General features: G+C 35.8%; 1 protein-coding gene across 1 annotated transcript in view; it reads right to left on the reverse strand.

Annotated features, from left to right (window-relative positions):
• CDK15 (cyclin dependent kinase 15) overlaps positions 1-17,791 on the reverse strand; it is a 99,917-nt gene extending 82,126 nt beyond the window's left edge. The window contains exons 1-5 of the mRNA XM_074299044.1: positions 17,675-17,791; positions 16,767-16,916; positions 16,491-16,585; positions 15,189-15,268; positions 2,349-2,443 (exon numbers count right to left, since the gene is read on the reverse strand). Of these exons, the coding sequence (XP_074155145.1) occupies positions 2,349-2,443; positions 15,189-15,268; positions 16,491-16,585; positions 16,767-16,916; positions 17,675-17,791 (537 nt within the window). The remainder of the gene's footprint in view (positions 1-2,348; positions 2,444-15,188; positions 15,269-16,490; positions 16,586-16,766; positions 16,917-17,674) is intronic.
• Between the last annotated feature and the right edge of the window lie 3,985 nt (positions 17,792-21,776).

The following is a 21,776-nucleotide window of genomic DNA, read 5'->3' on the forward strand; positions in this document are numbered from 1 at the left end:
CGTCACATAATCTTCTTATTGCTGGTTCTACTTATTTCACTTAGCATCAGCTTATGTAAGTCTTTCCAGGCTTTTCTGAAATCAATCTGTTCATATTTGACTGATTCTTGATGTCTCATAGTCGTTAGCTTCTATTTGCCCAATTCAAATTTTTATAGGAATTAATTTCTTCAGTTAGCTTTTGTACCTCCTTTTCCATTTGGCCCAGCACTCTATCTGTGACACCTAGCTTACATTTTTTTGGAAAAAAAAAAAAAAAAGAAAGAAGAGATTCTTTGCCTCGGTTGCTACCTAGTCTTAATCATTGAATGGATGCAGCTTCAGTCAAACTGAGACCTATTGAAGACTTTAGCTTAAAAAGGTTAAGGTCTCCCATTGCATCCAGTTATACTGATCTATATGTGGCCACAGATTCCCAAATAGCTCTAGAGGGGAAAGTGAGGCACCTTTGGCAATATTCCTTCACTTAAATCCAATTCATTTGCATGTGATGGCATCACCTCCCTGATGTCATGGTCCTCTTCTAGAATGAAGAATAAACAACACCTACAATCCATTTGGTCGAGTCTGCTTTTTAAAGATGTTAATTCCTTCAGTGGATTTTTTTGTTGCATTCGGTCAATTGTATTTTTTTAAAACAAGGTTCTTTTTTTATTAAAATAAAACTTTTTTTTTTTCAAAACATATGTAAGGATAATTTTTCAACATTGACCCTTGCAAAACCTTGTGCTCCAAATTTTTCACCCCTTTCCTTCACCCCCCCCAGATGTGAAGTAATCTGATATATGTTATACATGTTGAAATATATGTTAAATTCAATATATGTAAAAATATTTATACAATTATCTTGCTGCACAAGAAAAATCAGATCAAACAGGAAAAAAATGGGAAAGAAAACAAAATGCAAGCAAACAACAACAAAGAGTGAAAATGCTATGTTGTGGACCACATTCAGTTCCAGTCCTCTCTTTGGGTGTAGATGGCTCTCTTCATCACAAAATCATTGGAACTGGCCTGAATCATCTCATTGTTGGAAAGAGTCACATCCATCAGAATTGATTGTTGTATAATATTGCTGTTGCTGTGTACAATGATCTCCTAGTTCTGCTCATTTCACTTAGTATCAGTTCATATAAGTCTCTCCAGGCCTTTGTGAAATCAACCTACTGATTGTTTCTTTTAGAACAATAATATTCCATTACATTCATTTACCATAACTTATTCAGCCATTCTCCAACTTACGGCCAACCACAGTCAACTTTATTTTTTTTAAGAAATTGTTTTCTTCAGTCAATTTTTTGGTCCTTTTTCTAAGCTATTGACTCTCTCTTGTACAATTCTCATTTGCTTTTCCGAGTTTTCTTCTATCTCTCTTACTTGATTTTAAAAATCCTTTTTAAACTTTTCCAAAAATGCTTTGTGGCTTGAGACCAATTCATATTCTCCTCTGAGACTTCACATGTAGGCATTTTAACATTGTTGTCTTCTACTGAATTTGTGTTTTGATCTTTCCTGGCACCATAGTAGCTTTCTATGGTCAGGGCTCTTTTCTGTTTTTTGCTTATTTATATCCTATTTTGTGACTTTTCAAGTTGAACTCTTCCCAGGAAACAGTAACAATTATCTCAAGCTTCTTTTGCTGGAGGGCTGGAATTTGGTCATTGGCTTTCTGTGCCAGGGCTTCTGGAGCTCACAGTTTACACATTGCATTGGAGTGGCTAGTTCAGTTGTGCCTGTTGGGCTAGGGTTCTAGGGCTGGCAGTTTGCTTTCTGAGATAGACAGGGAGGCCTCAAAGCTGGCTTGCCATGCCACTAGCCTACTAAGCCAGGACTGAGGAGCCTTGGCTACTCCTTTGTGCTATAGTGAAGAGACTCCTGCTGGCTTGCTTGGATCCCATCTGCATTGGGCTGCAATCCTCTTTTATCCAAATGAGATTGACCTTTTCTGAAGTCCTTCTAAGTTATATTATGCTAGAAATTTGTTTCACTCTGTCTTTTTGTGGATTCTAGGTCTCTAGAATCATTAGAGTATTTCTACCATGTTCTTATTAAGGAAGTAAAGTGGTAAAAAGACATAATCATGTTAAAACATCTTAAGTGTTCCCCAGCAAATGAGACTTAAGCACTTATTGAAAGAAAGGGGAAAGAGGGCTGAAGAAGTAGAGGATAAAAAGTAAAAGGAGAGTGGGAATGAAAGCAATCAGGCACTGCTAATCATAGTAATGAAATTTTCCATAATACCTTCCACATTGTAATAAAAGTTTTATAATGCCATAAAATATTAACAGATTCATTATACAAGCACCAGGCCTTTTCCTTGTGCTTTGTAAAATGCTAGAGCAACTCACCATGTATTCAAAAACAAAAGTCAGGGTCTCTTTGGTGTGGATAATGTCATGCAGGAGCACAATATTGGCATGCTTCAAACCCTTCAGGAGGGAGGCTAAAGAAATTAAAAAATAAAATCAATCCATTGATAATAAAGTTAATACTTTGACATTTTCTATAATAGATTCAGTTTGTTATCTCCCACTATCTCTTCTAGCTGTCTGAGAAAGTCCCTTTTCCTGGAAAATGGTGCTTATCATACCAAAGGACTGTATCATTATTTTGTGCAGGATAAATCAATAAAAGTTTGCTTTTCTTAGAGGCTGCCTTGGTTGCATTGGGTTCAAATAATTATGTGCTTCCATCTATCCAATCAATTTCATTCTAGTATTCAAAGAGCTTTGTAAATTTTTTCCATTGGGAACGTGATCATCCCTGTCATAGAAACAAAAGGGTAAAGTGACAATCCCAAGTTTACCAACTGAGGCAGGGGTAAAATGAAGAATTACTTAGTTTCTGCAGACTCTAGAACAGGATTTTTTAACCCTTTTTGTGGCATGGACTTTTCTGGCAGTCCTGTAAAATCTATGGAGCCCTTCTCAGAATGATCTTTTTCAGTACATGAAACAAAACACATATAATTATGAAGAAAGCCAATTATCTTGAAATATAGATATATTTTTTCCCTCATTCAGTTTCACAAATAAAATCTTTCACAGGGTCCATGAATTTCAGGTTAAGGACTGAAATCTACAATTTGCACAGATTTCTTTTTTTCTTTTCTTTTCTTTTTCTTTTTTTTTTTTTTTTTAAAGGATTTTCAAGTTATGGTACAACTGGAGGACAGGAGAGATCAGAGCAAGGAATGGAGCATTTTTTTTTTTAACATGGAGTAAAATGCCTTTCTATGGAATAGGTTTCTTGAAAGGAATGTTGTACCAACAGACAATTATTTGTGAAGAGAAAGGAGATCCACGTGTCTCCACCTATTCATCCCTAAGAAATGCAGAGTCAAGGGGCAGCTAGGTGGCACAGTGGATAGAGCACCAGCCCTGAAGTCAGGAAGGCCTGAGTTCAAATGTGGTCTCAGGTACTTAACACTTCCTAGCTGAGTGACCCTGGGCAAGTCACTTAACCCCGATTGCCTCAGCAAAAAAAGAAAAGAAGCTCCTTGTGGCAGTTAGATGACACAGTGCATAGAGTACCAGGCCAGAAGTTGGAAAGACCTGAGTTCAAATCTAGATTTAAACAGACACTTAATACTTCCTAGCTGTGTGACCCTGGGCAAGTCACTTAATTCCAATAGAAGAAGAAGGAGGAGGAAGAAAAAAAAATAAGAAATAAGCTCTTCTTTATGAAAACTTGTCTGATCTTCACCATAGCTGTTAGTTCTTTCCCCCAAATCACCTACCTACTTCGTTTATGAATCTATATGTACATATTATCTTCCTTAGCTAGACTATAAGCTCCTGGATGACAGAGACTATTTTCATTTTTTTTTTATTTCCAGCACCGAGCACAGTGCCTGGCACCTATTCAACACTTAATAAATGTTTGATTGATTGATTGACAGAGAATGAAATGTCTTAGAACACAGCCAGAATATAACTGAGTGAAAGTCTTAAGTCTGGGAAAGCAGTAGGAAAAAATATTAATTATTGTAAATAACTTCCTGGTAGGATGGGTTTCAACTCTACCCTAGCAGATGTTCTTCTTTCTTCCTACTTCTATCTTCTTCACAATAGTGGGTGTTTTTTAAAAGTCCCTTTCAGAAATGATACCCATTATACTCACTCACACAGACTCTTAGAATGAGTTCTGAAAGGTTTATGATACAAAAGAGCTTACAATATAGTTGAGGAAACAAGTAGTTCCACATGTATAAGTTTTAATATTTACAAAGCAAAATAATATAGCAATATAAAAGTCAGTATATAATTATTTGAAAAAACTCAACATTTTATAGCTTAGGAACACTACCCTAAACTTAGTAATGTGATTTCTTAAAAAATGCTTATATAGATATTTCTTGGATTACATTCACTCAAAATCATGTCATGAGCCCCTATCTAGGTTCACTTTTAATAGCTAGTCAAAGGGCATAATTAGTTTCAAACAAAGGCATTTCATAAAATGGCATAGTAAGAAAACTAGCAATAAAACATTTCCCTTTAAATATTTCAAATGAAATATTTAATGTGACATCATATGAATATTTGTACCATTAATAGGAAGAGTAGATAGGAAGAGTAGATATCCATAGGAAACTTACATGGAGAAACATATACTAAGAGGAAGGACATTTGAGTCCAGATTATACAATAAGACACTAATTTGGAAAGGCAATTCTGATCTCTGATTCTAGATAACTACTAATGTCTTCTAATAATATCATCATGGAGTACACCAGGTAATTCCACCAGGATTACTCCTCATTGGTCTTTACTAGATCCTATTCTACTGTATACAGTTCTGCCATTGGATACTATTCTGTTGGATAAGTAGCCCCTACTGGTTATTGATCACCTGGATTCTGGATATGTAATTTCTCCTGAATGTTACTCTGCACATAAGCTGGTAAACACATATACTCTCTTCCATATTCTATTCCACTGGACAAGTAGTCTTCACCTGCCATCAAAAGACACGACTCCATGAACAAAGCACTTTGAAGCCTCTCTGCTTCCAGTTTTTAACTGTTGTTGGTCTTTAAATATAGGATTTTTTTTTTTTACTATGCTCCTCAAGGTCAAATCAGAAGGGTTTTAATGACTCTTTAAAAAGCAGCTACTCTAGTCATGGACTTTAAAAGTGCTTGGAAACAAAATTTTTCTTGAATCATATTTTTAGTCTTAACTCCTTTTATAATCTTTATTATCCAGTGGAAAAGTCTAAGTCCCACATGAAAAAAATCCCAGATGCTAAAAGTATATATCAGAGTTTTTAATACTTAAAATTTCCCTTTCTCTGTTGCTCTATAGTCTATATTTCTTCATCTACAATCATTCCTAGACTTCAGAGACCAGTCATCCTAACTTCACTCATTAAGTAAGCAGAAGCTACTCAAGCCAGGAAGATAGGCAATGGATCAAGATAAGTCTGTTGCAGGTGGAAAGACATAAAGGACCAGCATTAAAAAGGACAGAAACAAATAACATATAGTTATCTCTTTCACACATGCTTGATTCTGTTCTAATTCCTCTTCTCTTTTCTCTCTATTTTCTTTCACTATGTGACCTCATCAGCTTTGACGAGTTCAATCAGATATAAATCTGGGAAGTATCTGTTTAAAAATAATAATTGAACTCATCAGAGCTGATGAGCAATTCCTTCAAAATCTCTTTTCCTCCTTAACGTGAAAGGAAAGAATCGAAGCAGAAATTTTTTTCTGCTCCTGCGGTCAAAACAACCACTGCCAAACACTATAGTCAATGAACTATATACCTCTTCCCCATTTTGTCCCATCCTTGCATCAATTAATTGTCTGTTTCTCTTTATATAAAATTAATGCTCAGCCACTGAATCTGGTTACATAATCAAAACCAGCTTTATGAATAAAAGTAAAAAAAAATTAATCAGTCTAGGAAAAGTAGGAGATGCATTCAGCCTCTACTTTGACATTTGAAGTGGCAGAGGAGTAATTATTTCTCTTCCAAGACATCTCAAACTTTTTTGGTCACTTTACAATAATATTTGGTTGCTTCAACGTTGGCTATAAATAAAGATATTTATAATAATTATGTACAGTATTATAAATATGTAAAATATTATTAGCAGAGACAAATAAGGAACCTAAAATGATTTTTTAAAATTGAAGTTCTTCAACCTGGGATGGAGACTAGGAAGGAAGGATGAGAAGAATGACTTTTGGGAGCACCTTATTGGTCCCTGTTTGGATTCTTTGATATTTCCCCCAAACTCCCCATTTTCCCCTTTCCAGAAACTTCTCATTGGGTGAAGACTTTACAGAGTGAAGGATTCCCCTCAGCTTGCTCACTCATTAATTACCATCATATCCATCACCTCTCCACTGGCATTCCCTGTGTGAGAAGGCAAAGATTATATAACAGGTTAGAGGCTGTGTAGGAAAATAAGGGTTTCATAGCAGGAAGAATAGTATCCAGAAAAATAAGAACATAAGAAAGACAGAGAGGGAAAAGAGAAGAGGAAATCGCTGGGAATCTGTAGAATGATTAAAGAAATAGCTAAGGATATATTTGAGGGGCTATAGGAAGAATGGGAGAGGTGGCTAAGGAGGAGAGGAAGAGACAATTCTGAGATTTTTTTAAAAGCATTCTACTTATTCAAGTTGATGCACTTTTTTCATGTCTCTCAGATCCCTTCTTTTATCTCCATTTCTTTTGCCCATTATCTTTCTGGTCTCTGTGCCTCAGCTGAATTATTATATCTCCCAAATGATGTCCTTGCTCCCAAACTTCCCTTTCTAATCTGGCTTTTGGTTATAGGATCAATTAAATCAGGCAGTATTTATTAATTGCTTCTTATGTGCCAGGCACAGTGCTAAGTACTAGGGTTACAAATCCAGAAAGAAAGTAAGAAAGAAAGAAAGAAAGTGAGAAGGAAGGAATTTCAGCCCCACTCAATTCAGATTAAACATTTACTGTGTATGTGGAATATACTGTTTTCTCAAAATAGCCACAAAACTCCTATTTCTGAGCATTTGTTATCCTATTTCACCCACTCTGTAGTCCCTTATTCACTTTATCCAAATTCTATTCATTCCTCAAAGTTCTAATCTGACCTACTCCATTAAGCCTTTCCTACACATGCAGATTGCAATGAATTCTCTTGTCTCCTCTAAATTTATACTTTTTTGCCTATCCCACTAAGTATATAACTGCAATTTGTAATACTTTGTAATATCTCTTTAACTTCTCACTTGTTTATATCTTATATTCTCAAATAGAAAGTAAGTTCATTGATGGCAAGGGTTCCTAAAATATTTTTTATTATAAGAATTTACTATACTCTTGTTTGTAAATGAAGGAATGAATGAATGAATGAAGAAAAAAGATTCAGGGATCTCTGTGAATAAAGCTTTGTAAAAACCTATTGAGATAGTTCTAGTAGAATAAATCTATTTTATTAGAATGTAATTTACTTGAGGACAGGTACTATTTTTTCATCTACTCTGTATCTCAGCACTTGGCTCAGTGATTGGCTCATCATAAGCATTTAATAAATGCTTTTTATTCAGACACAACACTTCCTAGCTAAATGACTAAGCTCAATTGCCTTTCCCAAAAAGAGCTTACATATTTTCAGTAACAATTAATATCCAATAGTTAATATATTTATGAGATGAATTAAGAGAAGATTGCTACAAGATGACCAAAGTTGAAATGTTTAAGATTGTAACACTCCCCCCAAAAAGAAGCATATGTGAAATTCTTTCCAAGTTTACTAGGAAATATTCATTAGTGTTAAGGAAGTTCCCTAAAAACTTTATAGTATGATGAAATAAACATTGAACTTGGAATGGGAAGACCAAGTATTTCAGTTCTGAATTGATCACATACTCATTATGTGACTGGGCAAATCATTTCAGCCCCATGATCATCAGTTTCTTCTTCCATTAAGTGAACATAACATTCATTCGCCTAGTAGGAGAGAGAAGTGCAATGGGATCATGGGCAGTAGAAAAAACAGTAGATTTATCCATCATCTGTGGGTGACTGCCCTGAGAATTTTCAACTATCCTGAGTTTAGTGTTTATAACTAGAGTGAAGCCATAAAATTGTCTCAGGAATTCCATTCAGAGTGGATAGATCCAGGATATTTAAGGAAATGATGTTAGTATATTCTTATGAGACAGATCAAGGTAATCTGTGGTTTAGAGAGAGCTGTGTGAGGATGGAGTGAAGAAAAAGCTAAATGAAGTCTGTGGATGTGCCCCTTGTGTGACATTAGTATTCTCTTCAGTGTCCTCCTTTTGGGAATAGCATCAAGGGAGTTATGTATTTGTCTCTGAGGTGATATGTGTCCTTTTTGTGCCCATGCTATTGCATTTCTCCCCATTCCACCCCCAACAATGTATCTGCATCTAGAAGACATCAAATGTTATGACATATCAAATGTTGAATCTCTAAGAGGACATCTCCCTTCCCTAAGTGCATATGAGTACTAGTTGGTTTCAGACCTGAGCACCCAGAAGCCAGAGATACCCATTACCTCACAGTATATAAAGCATTTTCACAACTATCAAATACTATATAAAATATTAAACTATTATAGTTAAAGACAAATTTGGAGAGGCAAGCTAGAATTTAGCATCTTATTGAACCTAAAATTTTCTTTTAATGCCAGATGCTATAGGGCCTGGATTAGATCAGAGAGAAAAATATTATTTGCTCATGTGCCCCTTCAATATGTCTTCTACAAATCAGAAACTTTTGTGACAGTTAGATCCCCTTATGACCTATTTCTTCCAAGGTATTTCCCCCTTCTAGTCAACTATTCAACACACCAATTTAAGAGTAAATTTTTTGTTGTATTTGTTTTCTTCACAAGGGACTCACTGCAACCCAATTTTTCAGTAGACTAGTTTTATAATATAAGAGGAGTCAAGCCTTGGGCCCTGTAAAACTTAGGACCTTACAGGAAATAAGTCAATCAGTGAGCACATATTAATCTCACAATTTGTGACAGCACCATGGTGGGTCTTGGGAATACAAAATTAATGGGGAGATCAAAATTGAAATAGTCTTTGCCCTCAAAGAGCTTGTATTCTATCAAAGAAACATATCCACTGTAAAAACCATAAAAAATACAAGGTATTTACCAAGCAAATACTAAGTCACTGGGGAAGAAAAGGGAAAGCAGCAACAACAGATAGGGAGCAGGAAAAAAAGTGAGATACAGGATTTGGGATGAGTTTTGAAGAATAGCGATCCCTAAGAGCAGAAGTAAGGAAGGAGTGCATTACAGGATACAGCTTGGGTAAAGCCTTGGGGCTGAACTAGAAGGAGAATGGCACATATGGGGACTTCTTTTTTTCCCCTTCATCAAATTCACTTCTTGCCTTGAAAACACTATTCAAAATTCACTGCCTGTACAAAACCTTCCCAGAAATGAACTGGATCACTTCAATTACTTTAGTAACCCCACATAATCATTACCTATCTTTCTGGAGCTAGAACTAGTTATCCAAAGGACTGGCGACTAATGAAGGCAATGGTACTAACTTTTCATTTCTCTCCCTCATGTGATTAGGAACATTTCAAAAGCAGAAACCATGTTTCCAGTTTCTTTGTCAACTCCCTTCTCATTGCTAAAACAGTCCTCTAAACACAGGGGACTCTTAATAAATGCTGCTTAATGAGCAGTTGAGAATTCACATAAAGGAACAGATGGGAACCCCCAAATCACAAGCCCTCTCTAAGGGCATTGTCCATGCACTGGGTTACTTTATGGAACCACAGAGGGACTGGAGTATGTGGGGCTGATCCCTGTGCAAGAAGGACATGTTTTTGTTTCTCTGGGTTTCAAGACTAACTCATAAACTTTCACAATAGGAGACAAGGTGGCTTGCAAAGCAATAATCTGAGGGCTGAGAAAATCAAATCATCTATGAAGAAGAAAAATCCTTAAAGTTAGAATGTTCAAGTTCCCATGCAACTGTCACTCTCCCAAGTCCCCATACTAAGTCAATGACCAAGGCACACAGAAGCAAGACAGAGCAGTGAAATTTTTTAAAATAATGTGGTCTCCCCATGAGTGAAAGTTTGAACAGTATTTGAATCTCTAAAAAGAGTAGATGTAGGTATGTGTTTACTAGTCACCAGAGATTTGAGATTTTCACATGAACATGAACCTTGATTTATTATGAAATATTTATCTTCTAAGGAGAGTGGAATTTTCTGGCATTGAGAGATAAATTTATTTTTTAAAAAATCTTTGTTTCTTTCCCATAAGAAATGACCTACCTCTAGGCCTGGCCCTCTAGGCATAGATGATGCACATTTATGACATCTACTTTCTTTTTTCAAAGTGCTCATTTTGGAGTCTTTAAATAAGATTATTGATATTCATGCCATTTTAAAATATTGTGGCCATTTATGATAGTTGGGATGTTCTAGGCATCAAAATGAATGTCAGAGAAAAATAATGGAATATAACAGATCAAAAAAGATTTCTAGGGAGGCAGCTAACTGGTGTAGTGGACAGAGCACCAGCTCTGAAGTCAGGAGGACCTGAGTTCCAATCTAGACTCAGACACAACACTAAACACTTCTTGGTTGTGTGACCCTGGGCAAATCATTTAACCCCAATTGCCTTAGACAAAAAAAAAAAAAAAAAAAAAAAAAAAGAAAAAATTCTAGGATATGAGCTTAGCCTCTTTCAGGCAGGGAGGAGGAAGAGGAAAGGTTTTCTTTTTTTTCTCCCATATTACTAATAAAATGTTCAGACAGTCAACTGATTTTCCTCACATTTTATTAAGAAAATGTTCAGAATAGTCAACTGGCTTTCCAATAGTTACATTGGACTTTGATTCTTTTAATTTCCCTTTTCAAAAACTTTCCAACTTTAGTCAAAGGGCATCATTTGTGACTCTAATGCAAAGAAGATGCTTTTCATTTTCATTTTTAAACCCATTCTTGTTATCATGGAATAGAATCAAAACCAATGCTTTTGTGATATGGTGGGTTGGCTTCTCTTTAAGATGTTTCTTATTTTTTGCAGCTTACTTCCAGTATATGTCTATTGTCTTATTCTTCATCCTCAAAAAGCATTGCTAAGAGAAATACTTGAGTTAAGTATTTACAAATTTAATAAGTTAGAAGTTATCCAATTCCTGATTCTTTCCAAAAAAACAAGTGAACCAATTCATTACAAATTGCATTTGGATTATGCTTTGAACAAACAAAAAAGGTTAATCATCACAATAATATCTTTAAAAGTACACATATCTTGAAAGTCTGACCCCAAAGGTCGACTAATGATATAATCAGGCAATCCCTGATAGGCATATGCCTGGCTCGCCTCTCCCCAATGCTAGTTGATTTAATATAGTTTGCTTAGGCTAATATTAAAATTAATAATTAGGAGAATAAATCATATAGTTGTGGAGAAAAAAACCCAACACATATTTGCTACCAAAATAATTTATATTTGGCTCTGAGACAATCTGTGGTTTTGAATCACTTGGACCACTAGTCTTTTCCATTAGCACAGATAATACTGCATAGGGAATTGACTATTATTACTCCTCCTAGTGTTAATTGTACCCTAAAATCAAATGAAAACTAATATTAACTTAAGTGACCAATCTAATAAAATGATATGTGTGCTGTGCCAATATACAAAGACCCCATAAATGGAATAAAATCCTACTCAATAAATTTCTGGCTGCCATGGCAAAAGAACAGCTAAGCTGTTCAGGAAAATTCCTGCTTAAGGCTTTTAAAGAGGGTGCATAACTCTTTGAATTTTCTGCTTAGAAATTATGCCTTGCACAGGCTAGAGAAAATGCATGTTGTATTTTCTGCTGCCCTCTTTATGCTAGTGACCCTGAATTTCAGGTAATGAACCACAGCTGTACTACTTTAAGTTTCCAGCCCTTCTCATTTAACCTCCTGTCTGTCTGATCTCACAACCTTAAAGCTCTTTTAGGAAAAATGGGACAATGCCAAAAATTTTAAATGAGGTCTGATATCTCTTCAAGGGGGAATGCCTCCCTTCATTATGACACTCCTTCTTTGTAATATAGCTTATTATGCAGATGATCACTTCATAGTCAGTACTTCCAGGATCTGTAATATCATCAGTAATGGTATTCTTCCACCAGTGAAGACTGTAATCCCTATTAATAGATGTTCTTTCAGAATTGTTATGGCAGAAAAAAAAGCCTCCTCCCTTCAGTCAATCTGCAGATGTGTGTCTCTATATTTTTCTATGGTGGTGGGTAAAAGACAATCTATCACTGGTCTCGACTCCCAGTCTTTGCAGCTGGAATGGACCTGCCAAAGCTTATGCTCTGTTGGAATAACTTTCAAGAATGTCAGGTCACCTTCATAACTTAATGAAGGATCATAATAGGACTTTTGTGGAAATTAATAAACTATGCTTAAAAGAAATTTGCAATTTTACACACAATCCTGAGACTTTGATCCACTTTATACATGAAAATATTCCAATCATTTTCTATTTGTTAGACAAGTCACCTAACTTTTCAAAATTCAGTTTTCTTATCTATAAAACAGAAATAATAATAATACCTGCCTCACAGGGTTGTTGGGGAAACACACATACACACAAGTATATATACACACACACACACATAAGGGCCACATAAATGTTAACTATTCTTATTATAAAAATTAAATTTTAAAAAGAAAAAAAAGATAAAGTATTTTAAATGGTCTATTTGACTCCTACAGATTTTAATGTGTTAAGTTTGCTTATGAGTTTTAAAATAATACAAAGCAAAGACAATCATTAAAATAAACAACAATTATTCAAATTTACATAGCATTTTCAAGTTGACAGTTTGCTTCTTCACAAAATTCCTGTGAGTGCTTGTCACATAGTTAATAAATAATTATTAGTTTCCTAAAGTCTGATCATCTCATTCCTTTGCTCAGTACATCACAATGGTTCCCTGTTGCCTCTAGAATCATATATATCCTTCTCTATTTAACGTTTAGAGTTCTTTACAACCTAGCCCCTACCTATGTCTCCAGTCTTATTCTATATGTAACTTCCCTTTCTGTACTTTACAGTGCAGCCAAAATGGCTTGTTATTTCTCACACATTTCCTATCTCCATGCCTTTGCCTTAGACATTTCCCAATTCTGGTACCTTACCTCCAACTCTCAGTCCCATGTTTTCTTCAAAATTCAGCTCAACTATCACCTTTTAAGTGAAGTCTCTTCTGATCCCTCACTAGTATCCTCTTCCCTCAAAAAATTACCCTTCATTTGCTTTCTATATATTTACATACTTTTTTTCCCCTCTTCGGTAGAAGGTAAGCCTTCTGAGGATAGGAATTGTTTAACCTTTTTGTTTGCATCCCTATCATCTAGCACACAAAATGCAGAGGCAGATGAAAGTATAGTAGATAGAAGACTGGCTCTGCAGTTAGGAAGACCTGTATTCAAATCCTACCTCAGAAATTTACTAGCTGTGTAGACCTGGCTAAGTCACTTAACCTATGCCATAGTTTCTCATTTGTAAAATAATAATAACACCTATCTTCTAGTGTTTTGTGAAGATTAAATGAGATAATATTTGTAAAGACTTTGTAAAAGTCTCTAAATACTCTAAATGCTAAGCTATTATTACTAGCCCAGTGCCTGGCACAAAGCTAATGCTTAACCATTGATTAACTGGTTAATTCATTTTAACTGAGCGATTCATTTAGCCTTTCAATGCTCCATGTAACTTAGCTGTGCATTCATTTCAGATCTTCATGGTATAGGGAGGCTTACTCACTGGGTAATCACAGGTTCCCACTCCCATGCCCCAAAACCCAAAATAAAAAAGAGTTTGCATTAACATAATTGTATTTTAGGTGCTCTTAAAGAATGTAGAAAAATGGCATCAAATTTGACTCCGACCAGAAGGGCTCTGGAGACAGCTTGATCTGGCTCACATGCAAATAGACTGTTGTAGTATGAACATTAGCCCCTCAAAAATGAGCAAATCTATACATGTGGGCTTAAAAAAGTGTTTTGTTGATCATCTAAACATAAGAAAGGCATGGAGAAAATGTTAATGATGCAGATGAAACTTACAAATGTGCCCCAATGAACAAATTGGTCAACATTTACCCTGCTACAAACCCACTTTCTATATCATTTTACTCATATGTTCTTTGCACAGGGTTTAAAATAAAAAGGGAAATGGTAAGTAGAAAGAATAGAGACAGTAATGATTCCATGGCAACCTTGTTTCTGTGGATTCCAATTAAAAATGACACCAGGACTATCATCAATTTACTTCCTATCTAAATGGGAAACAAAGTGCTAAGAAGAGTTAAATCAATAAATAAAGTGCATTTATTTTTGTTCATTTATTTTCAGCACATCAATAGCATCTTGGTAATGCTTTTTTTTTTAATTATGAATCATCATTTCTCTCTGTGGCAAACAACCTTCCACAAAAGGACAGAGGGAGCAAGAAGGAAACTAGAAGCACAAAACTGAAAATATTGATTATTTCCTCCTAAAGTGCTTTAGAAAAGCTATTGGGGTAATACATAGTGATAGATGGCAAATGTAATTATCTGCAGATATAACTCACACTGAGAGACAGAATGGCTGGAAGTCTAGTCTTACAATTAAAGATTGGAACTACAAAGGTATCTTTCTACCCCTGCAAATTAGATGACGCTCTAGAGATGGATTAAAAAATGAACATTTATGTCACTCACTTTGGTGTTTCCAAGTAGAGTACATACACACAAAATTTCACACACACACACACACACACAGAGCTAGCTGACAACAATAAGCAAAATATGAATGACTAAATTTTCCTTATTACATATGTTTTCTAATGTCATAAAAATAAAATCACACAGCCTATCCCAATGTTAGGCACATAATAAGTGTTAAATGAATACTTATTAATTTGAATAGTGTTGGTTAAAAGGGACATCATCTTTAAGTAGCTTATCTTCCTTATTCACAATCAATATAATAGAATGCAAATACAAAACATCTTATCCAAGAAGGTTGATGGCAGTTTAGGAGAAGAGGAATGAAGTATAAAATCACTTTGGAAATATTGAATATGAGATGTTAAATAACAGTGTCATTAGATAATCTTAATAGAAATTTGACACCACAAAAACTTCAAAATAGATGTCCTTCTGACAGGTATGTTGCATTCCTTACCTTCTCGAATGGCTGTGAAAGGGACCCCTTCTTCAGTGTTCATACTGATGACTTTTAAAGCAACGAGCTGACCATTTATCCTGCAACAGTGTGAGAGTCATATACTCTTATTCAAATAGTCATCAGCAGTACCTTATATGAAAATAAATTTATTCCCAAATTTCAGACTTGTTCCCAAATAATTACTACGGTCTTGAAAGTACTTTCCAATTTGTGGATTCTGTGGTTATGATCATTCCAAACTTTTCTTAAATACATTTAAACCTATCTTATATTTATGTAACACAATTAAAGTGAGGTATTCCTGGAACTCCTGTATTTCAAAAAACTAACATAAGGACTAAAAAAAATGTGATATTTGCCCATATATCATATTTTATATGACATTTTAATTAATGTTTCACCAAAATGTGAACTATAATTTTTCCTTATTTTAAAGACTTTTTAAAGGAAAAAACATCTTTGGGAAAAATATATTATCAATAAATCAATTGGAATTTAATCTCTTATGCATTTCATATGTACACAGAGTGTCTTACAAAAAACTACTTAGTTCTTAGGAAGATAGAATTATATTCTGTAGTCTTTTTGTTGAAACAATACAATCAAATTGACTTAGGTTGTATCTATAGAGAGAGAGTAGAACACTGAAGCAAATATATGAAATATTCAGTCAAGGATGTCTATTATTATAATTAGGGGATGGAGATTTAAGAGCCCCAGATCTGTGGTCTGAGGACCTATGTGTCTCAGTTTCCTTATTTGTAAAATGATATTAGGCTAGACAAATGACCCCTTAAGGCCTTTCTATGTCTCAGTATTTAATCTTTTCCTATGGCTCCTGACAATAGCAACTCATCTTCATGCCCAGAAATAGTAAACCAAGATCCCAGTATCAGAGGAAATCCATATTCTATGTAAGTACATTTTTGCCTAGGGAAAATAAGGCTGGCAAAACAACAACAACAACAACCAAAAAAAAAAAAAACCCCACCACCATCACAACAACAAAAACTGTATCATGGGTTGATATGCATGGAAAGAATATAACGTTGATTGTGTGTGTGTGTGTGTGTGTGTGTGTGTGTGTGCCATATTACTCTTTATTTCTGAAAGGACTTGAGGATTTGGGGCAAGAGTTTTTTTGAGGGGGGAAGAGCCAGAAGAGTTCTTTAAACAATAAACATGAAACTCTAGAGCATGGCATCCTGATTATATCCTAAATAAAGGGATTCTTGGACCAACTAATGGAGTATTTTGCTTCTGCACTCTAATTCATAAATATAGATGGTGGTCACTCACCGGCTGATCCCCTTATAGACTGTAGCATAAGTGCCTTCACCTAGCTTTTCCAAATTCAAGTAAGATGAGGCAGCTCCGAAAGGAAGACTCTTCCTCTGCTTTGAACAGGGGAGGAAAGGAAAGACAATTAGTTCTGACATTTTCACAGAGAAATTAAACAATAATTGCCCTCCTGAGCTTTTACGGAATGCCCAGTATTTGTCCTGCAAGTAATGATCAACATCCCCAGACAAAACTACACTAAATTCACTGTGATCAACTCAGCTGCTCACTCACCCATGGAAAACCTTGTTCAAGGTCCTTTTCTTGGAAAGAATCACTGTTGCTCCTTGGCCTTTTACTCCTAAGTTTCCGGGCCTGGGATGCATATGATCCCTTGGGATGCAGTGAAGTCATGGAGCGTGATGCTTCTCTTAGGTCGGTTAGCTGAAAGGAACATACAGGAAGAAAGTGAATTTGAGGCAAGATTCCAAAGGTGATGACATTTTCCTTCTCTTTGCTTGCCTGACTTTTCACTTCAGGTGCCTGAGAGGACCTCCTCAAGGCTTAACCTTTCCTGACAGCTAGATTCTTAAAAGCCCATGATGGCAGCTGGCAAAACACCAAAGCTTTTATTTAAGAAACAGCCTCCATTTAAAAATACATCCTTGGCACTTAAGGTCATTTCAGATACAATGATGGATGTCTTCCCTATTCCACTCTTTCCTTACCCTAACTGACCAGTCACGTCTCAATTCTTCTAGCATGGAAACAAGGAAATTCAGGTGCCCACCAGATACTGAAAAATCAATACTCAATATTGCAAGGGGCTAAGTCAAATTCTAACTAACTGCTGCAACTGTCTGACTTTCTCTTTCTGGAATTTGATACTGTAAATCTACTAACTCAGAGATCTAAATTACTCACTGCAAATCATGTCAAGGGAGTTCAGCACAGCCCCCCTCCCCAACTCTCAAAGCCTGGGATTAGTACCTTTCTCATTTTTACAACAACATACTCATCTGATTAAAACAAAATAAAACAACCCACAGCCACAAATCTTTGAGGCTCTAGAAATAATTTGTTTTTGTTGGTTTAAATTTACTGCAGAAAATTCGGCTTTATCCACAGAACAGAAGACTAATTGCTGCTCGTTTTGGCACTAGCTTTTTGAGAAAGATGCTACTGGCTGGGAGAAGAAATACCTCTAATGCAGAATCCACGGCCACAGGCTGACTCCTTTGGCAGCTGCGGGCTCTTCCCTCTGAGCGATAGCAGCTGCATCTTGGCTGGCGAGCATTTGAACACAGCTCTTGACCCATAATTGCCTAGGTGAGGGGGGAGAATACATTCGTAATTCTCCCCTTCTTCCTCTGCTGCTCTTTGCTCATTCCTCTTTTGTCAGAGGTCAGTAATGCTGGAGCTTTCACATGACTCACACGAGGTCTCTGCCTGAAGCAGTCTCATTACTTCAGCAGTTTCTCTCCATTAGTGCAAGGAGCAATCTCTCTGAAAGGCTGCTCTATGTATTCATACGTGCTTATCCAAAAACAAGGTTGATGCATTAGGAGGGCTAAAAACTTTCCAGAGAATTTGGCAGTTTGAAAGTTCTTACACTCACATTTACCATAAGCCAGGGAACTCTTACATATGGACCATTTGCTTTAATGTGCATATTCCTGTTAATTATAATAATATGTACTGGGGATAGGGCAGCTGGATGGCACAGTGGATAGAATTCCAAGCCTGGAGTCAGGAAGACTCATCTTCCTGAATTCAAATCTGCTCTTAGATATTTATTAGCAGACCTGGGCAAGTCACTGGGCAGATTCTGTTTGACTCAGTTTCCATATCTGTAAAATGAATTGAAAACCCAACCTCCACTAGTATCCAAGAAAAGCCCAAATAGTATTAGAAGAGTCAGATATGATTGAAATAAACAAAAAACAATCAGCTAGCAATGATGTCAAATAGAGAAAGGTCCCTGCTGGTAATAAGTAGACTTAGAAAATGACAAATTACATTATTCATCTTATATTGTATTTTTATTTATTCTTAAACATTTCCCACTAACATTTTAATCTGGTTCTGGCGGCACTTGGGAGTTTTGCAGGTACAAATGTGGCATCTGCTCTATCTTCTGGTATCTACCATTCACCAGTCAGGGAAGCCTTTGGGTGATCCTCAATTTCAGTTCTTTGCCAACCAAAATATTCCATGATTTAAAAAAACCACATAACAAGATCAAAAATAATAATTTCTAACATTTATCACTAAGGTATACAACATTCTTTGCAATTCTCTCATTTGATCCTCACATAACCTGTAATGTGGATGCTGCTCTTATAACTTCCATTTTGCAGAAGAAGAAGCAGGTTGAGTTTAAGTGACTTTTCCAGGACTTTTTTTTTTTTTTACTAACTGTAAATGTTTGAAGAATGATTTGAATTTGAACTCAGATCTTCCTTATTCCAAGTCCAACAGGACTGACTGATTGAACCATCTTCCAGAGTGATGATCTCTTTATAGAGGTTTGAAGTATTGGAGCTATTTTAAATAGGCTTAAAATATAGTGTACTGGGTGGGAGGTATGAAAACAAATTCATTTCATGCAAAAACAACAAAGTACAATTCTTAAACTACCTCCTTCCTGCATTTTTTAAATTTAAATTTTGCTTTGCTAACAGTGCCCTCTGCTGACAATCAAAATTTTTGCTTTGCTAACAGTGCCCTCTGCTGACATTTAATAGTACTACAAGACAATAAAATCAAGGATCAGTGCATCTATAATTTTAAAAATCATAGACTCACTAATTTAAAGTTGCCAAGAACTTAAAGATTATTTAGTTCAATCTACTCATTTTACAAAGGAAAAAACAGATTCATAGAGTTAAAAAGATTTATCTAGGTCACAAGTTAATGGAGAAAGGACTTGAATGCAGATTTTCTGATATCAGATTTAGCCTTGCTTCTTTTAATAGCTGCTTTATAGGCATTTAAAATCATGCACTTACTTTCAATAGACTTGGGATGGAAAGAGCCATCAGCATGCAGAGAGAGAACTGTGGAAACTGAATGTAGATCAAAGCATAGTATTTTCACCTTTTTGTTGTTTGTTTGCTTGGTTTTTTTTTTTTCTTTCTCATGTTTTTTCCCTTTTGATCTGATTTTTCTTGTGCAACATGACAAATGTAGAAATACGTTTAGAAGATTTGCACATGTTTAATCTATATTGTATTTCTTGTTGTTTGGGAAGAGGGAAGAAAGGAAGAAAATTTTTAACAAAGTTTTGCAAAGGTGAATGCTGAAAACTATTTTTGCATGTATTTGGGAGAATAAAATACTATTAAAGTTTTTTTTTTAATTTTGCACTTTTTTACTAATGTATTTAATTATTGTTTGACTGATGTTGTGTATTAACCACAGAGTGCAGTGGGCAAATTGTTGGACTTCGAATAAAAAAGACTGGAACTTAAATCCTACCTCAGATACTTGACTAGCTGTAATACTTAACCTCTCTCAGTGTCAGTTTCCTCATTAGTAAAATGAGGATAATAATAGTGCCTACCTTACAGGGTTGTTGTAAGTATCAAATGAGACAATCTACATAAATATTTTGTAAATCTTGAAGCACTATGTAAATGCTAACTTTTTATTAAAATTATTATCATAATAAATGTGATTCAAAAGTTCCTATAATTATTTCCCACATCTACCTCCCGTGGGAAAGAATGAAGGAAGGAACCTATTATGTGGAACAAGGTGATACATCATCTCTCCTACTATCCCAGAGAATTCCACCCAGTCTTAGGTTCAGGTAAATCTTTCCCGGTTGTTCTTCTATTATTCATGTCCTGTTGTTGTCGTTCAGTTACTTCAATCATGTCCAAGTTTTCATGACCCCATTTGGGGTTTTCTTGGCAAAGATACTGGAGTGATTAGCCATTTCCTTCTCCAGCTCATTTTACAAATGAGGAAACTGAGGTAAACAGGGTTAAGTGACTGTCTAGAGTCACTCAGCTAGTAAATGTCTGAGGCTAGATTTGAACTCATGAAGATGAGTGTTCCTGACTCCAGACCCAGCACTTTATCCACTCAGTCACCTGAGTCCATTCATACCCTGCCATTTTTTAAACCTGAGTCATCCTCACCATCTTCCTTAGCTTCTTCTTTGATGCCTATAAACATGTCCAGGTCATCCCCATCCTAAAAACAAAAACAAAAAAACCCCAAAACTTTAATTTAACCTGACATCTCCTTATTCTATATCTTACATCTCACTTATTTTTCACTGACAATATTCTAGAAAGAATTGTCTATTCTGTGTACTTGTCCTGCCTCACAATTCATTAGCTTCTTTACCCTTTTCAATCTGGCTTCATAACACTTTATTGAAACTACTCTCAAAGAGTACTGATGATTTCTTAACTACTAAATCTGATGGCCTTTTTCTCAGATTTCATCCTTTTTTTTATCTCATTGGAAACACTATGAATCAACACTTCCTCCTGGATACCCTCTCCTCTTGTCCTTCATCATATTAAGTTCTCTTAGTTTTCTCCTCCAGATCTGATTGCACACTCTCTGTCTGCTTTAGTGATAACTATCCATCTCTCATTCCCTAACCATGGGTATCCCTAAGGTTCTATCTTGGATCCTCCTCTTTTCTCTCTTTGCTCCCTCTCTTATATAGATGATTCCTAAATCCCTATCTCATTTCTAAACTCCAGTCCTGCAGTCTGTTAGACATGATCCTTTGGATATTCCACCAGTAGCTCAAACTCAACATGTCCAAAATTAAACTCATCATTTTCCTCTCAGGCTTTCAGATTTCCTTATTTCAGAGAATGATACTTTCAGTAATGCATGTTTATAACCTTGAAATCATCTTCAATTGTTCAATTTCCCTCTGCCATTCATTCCCTTTTTTATAGTCACACAAGCATCATTCCAGTTCAGGCCCTGGTGCGCACTCTCTCTCTTCTCTCTCTCTCTCTCTCTCTCTCTCTCTCTCTCTCTCTCTCTCTCTCTCTCTCTCTCTCTCTCTCTGTGTGTGTGTGTGTGTGTGTGTCTCTCTGTGTCTCTCTGTCTCTGTCTCTGTCTCTCTCTCCTTCTCTCTCTCTCTCTCTCTCTCTCTCTCTCTCTCTCTCTCTCTCTATGTGTGTGTCTTTCTCTGTGTATGTCTCTATCTCTGTCTCTGTCTCTGTCTCTCTGGCTGGTTGTATGTCTCTCAACTCTGTCTCTGTCCTTGTCTCTCTGTCTGTGTCTATCATTCTCTCTGTCTGTCTCTCTCTCTCTCTCTGTCTC

Source organism: Sminthopsis crassicaudata, chromosome 3 (assembly GCF_048593235.1).
Source record: "Sminthopsis crassicaudata isolate SCR6 chromosome 3, ASM4859323v1, whole genome shotgun sequence".
Classification (NCBI taxonomy): domain Eukaryota; kingdom Metazoa; phylum Chordata; class Mammalia; order Dasyuromorphia; family Dasyuridae; genus Sminthopsis; species Sminthopsis crassicaudata.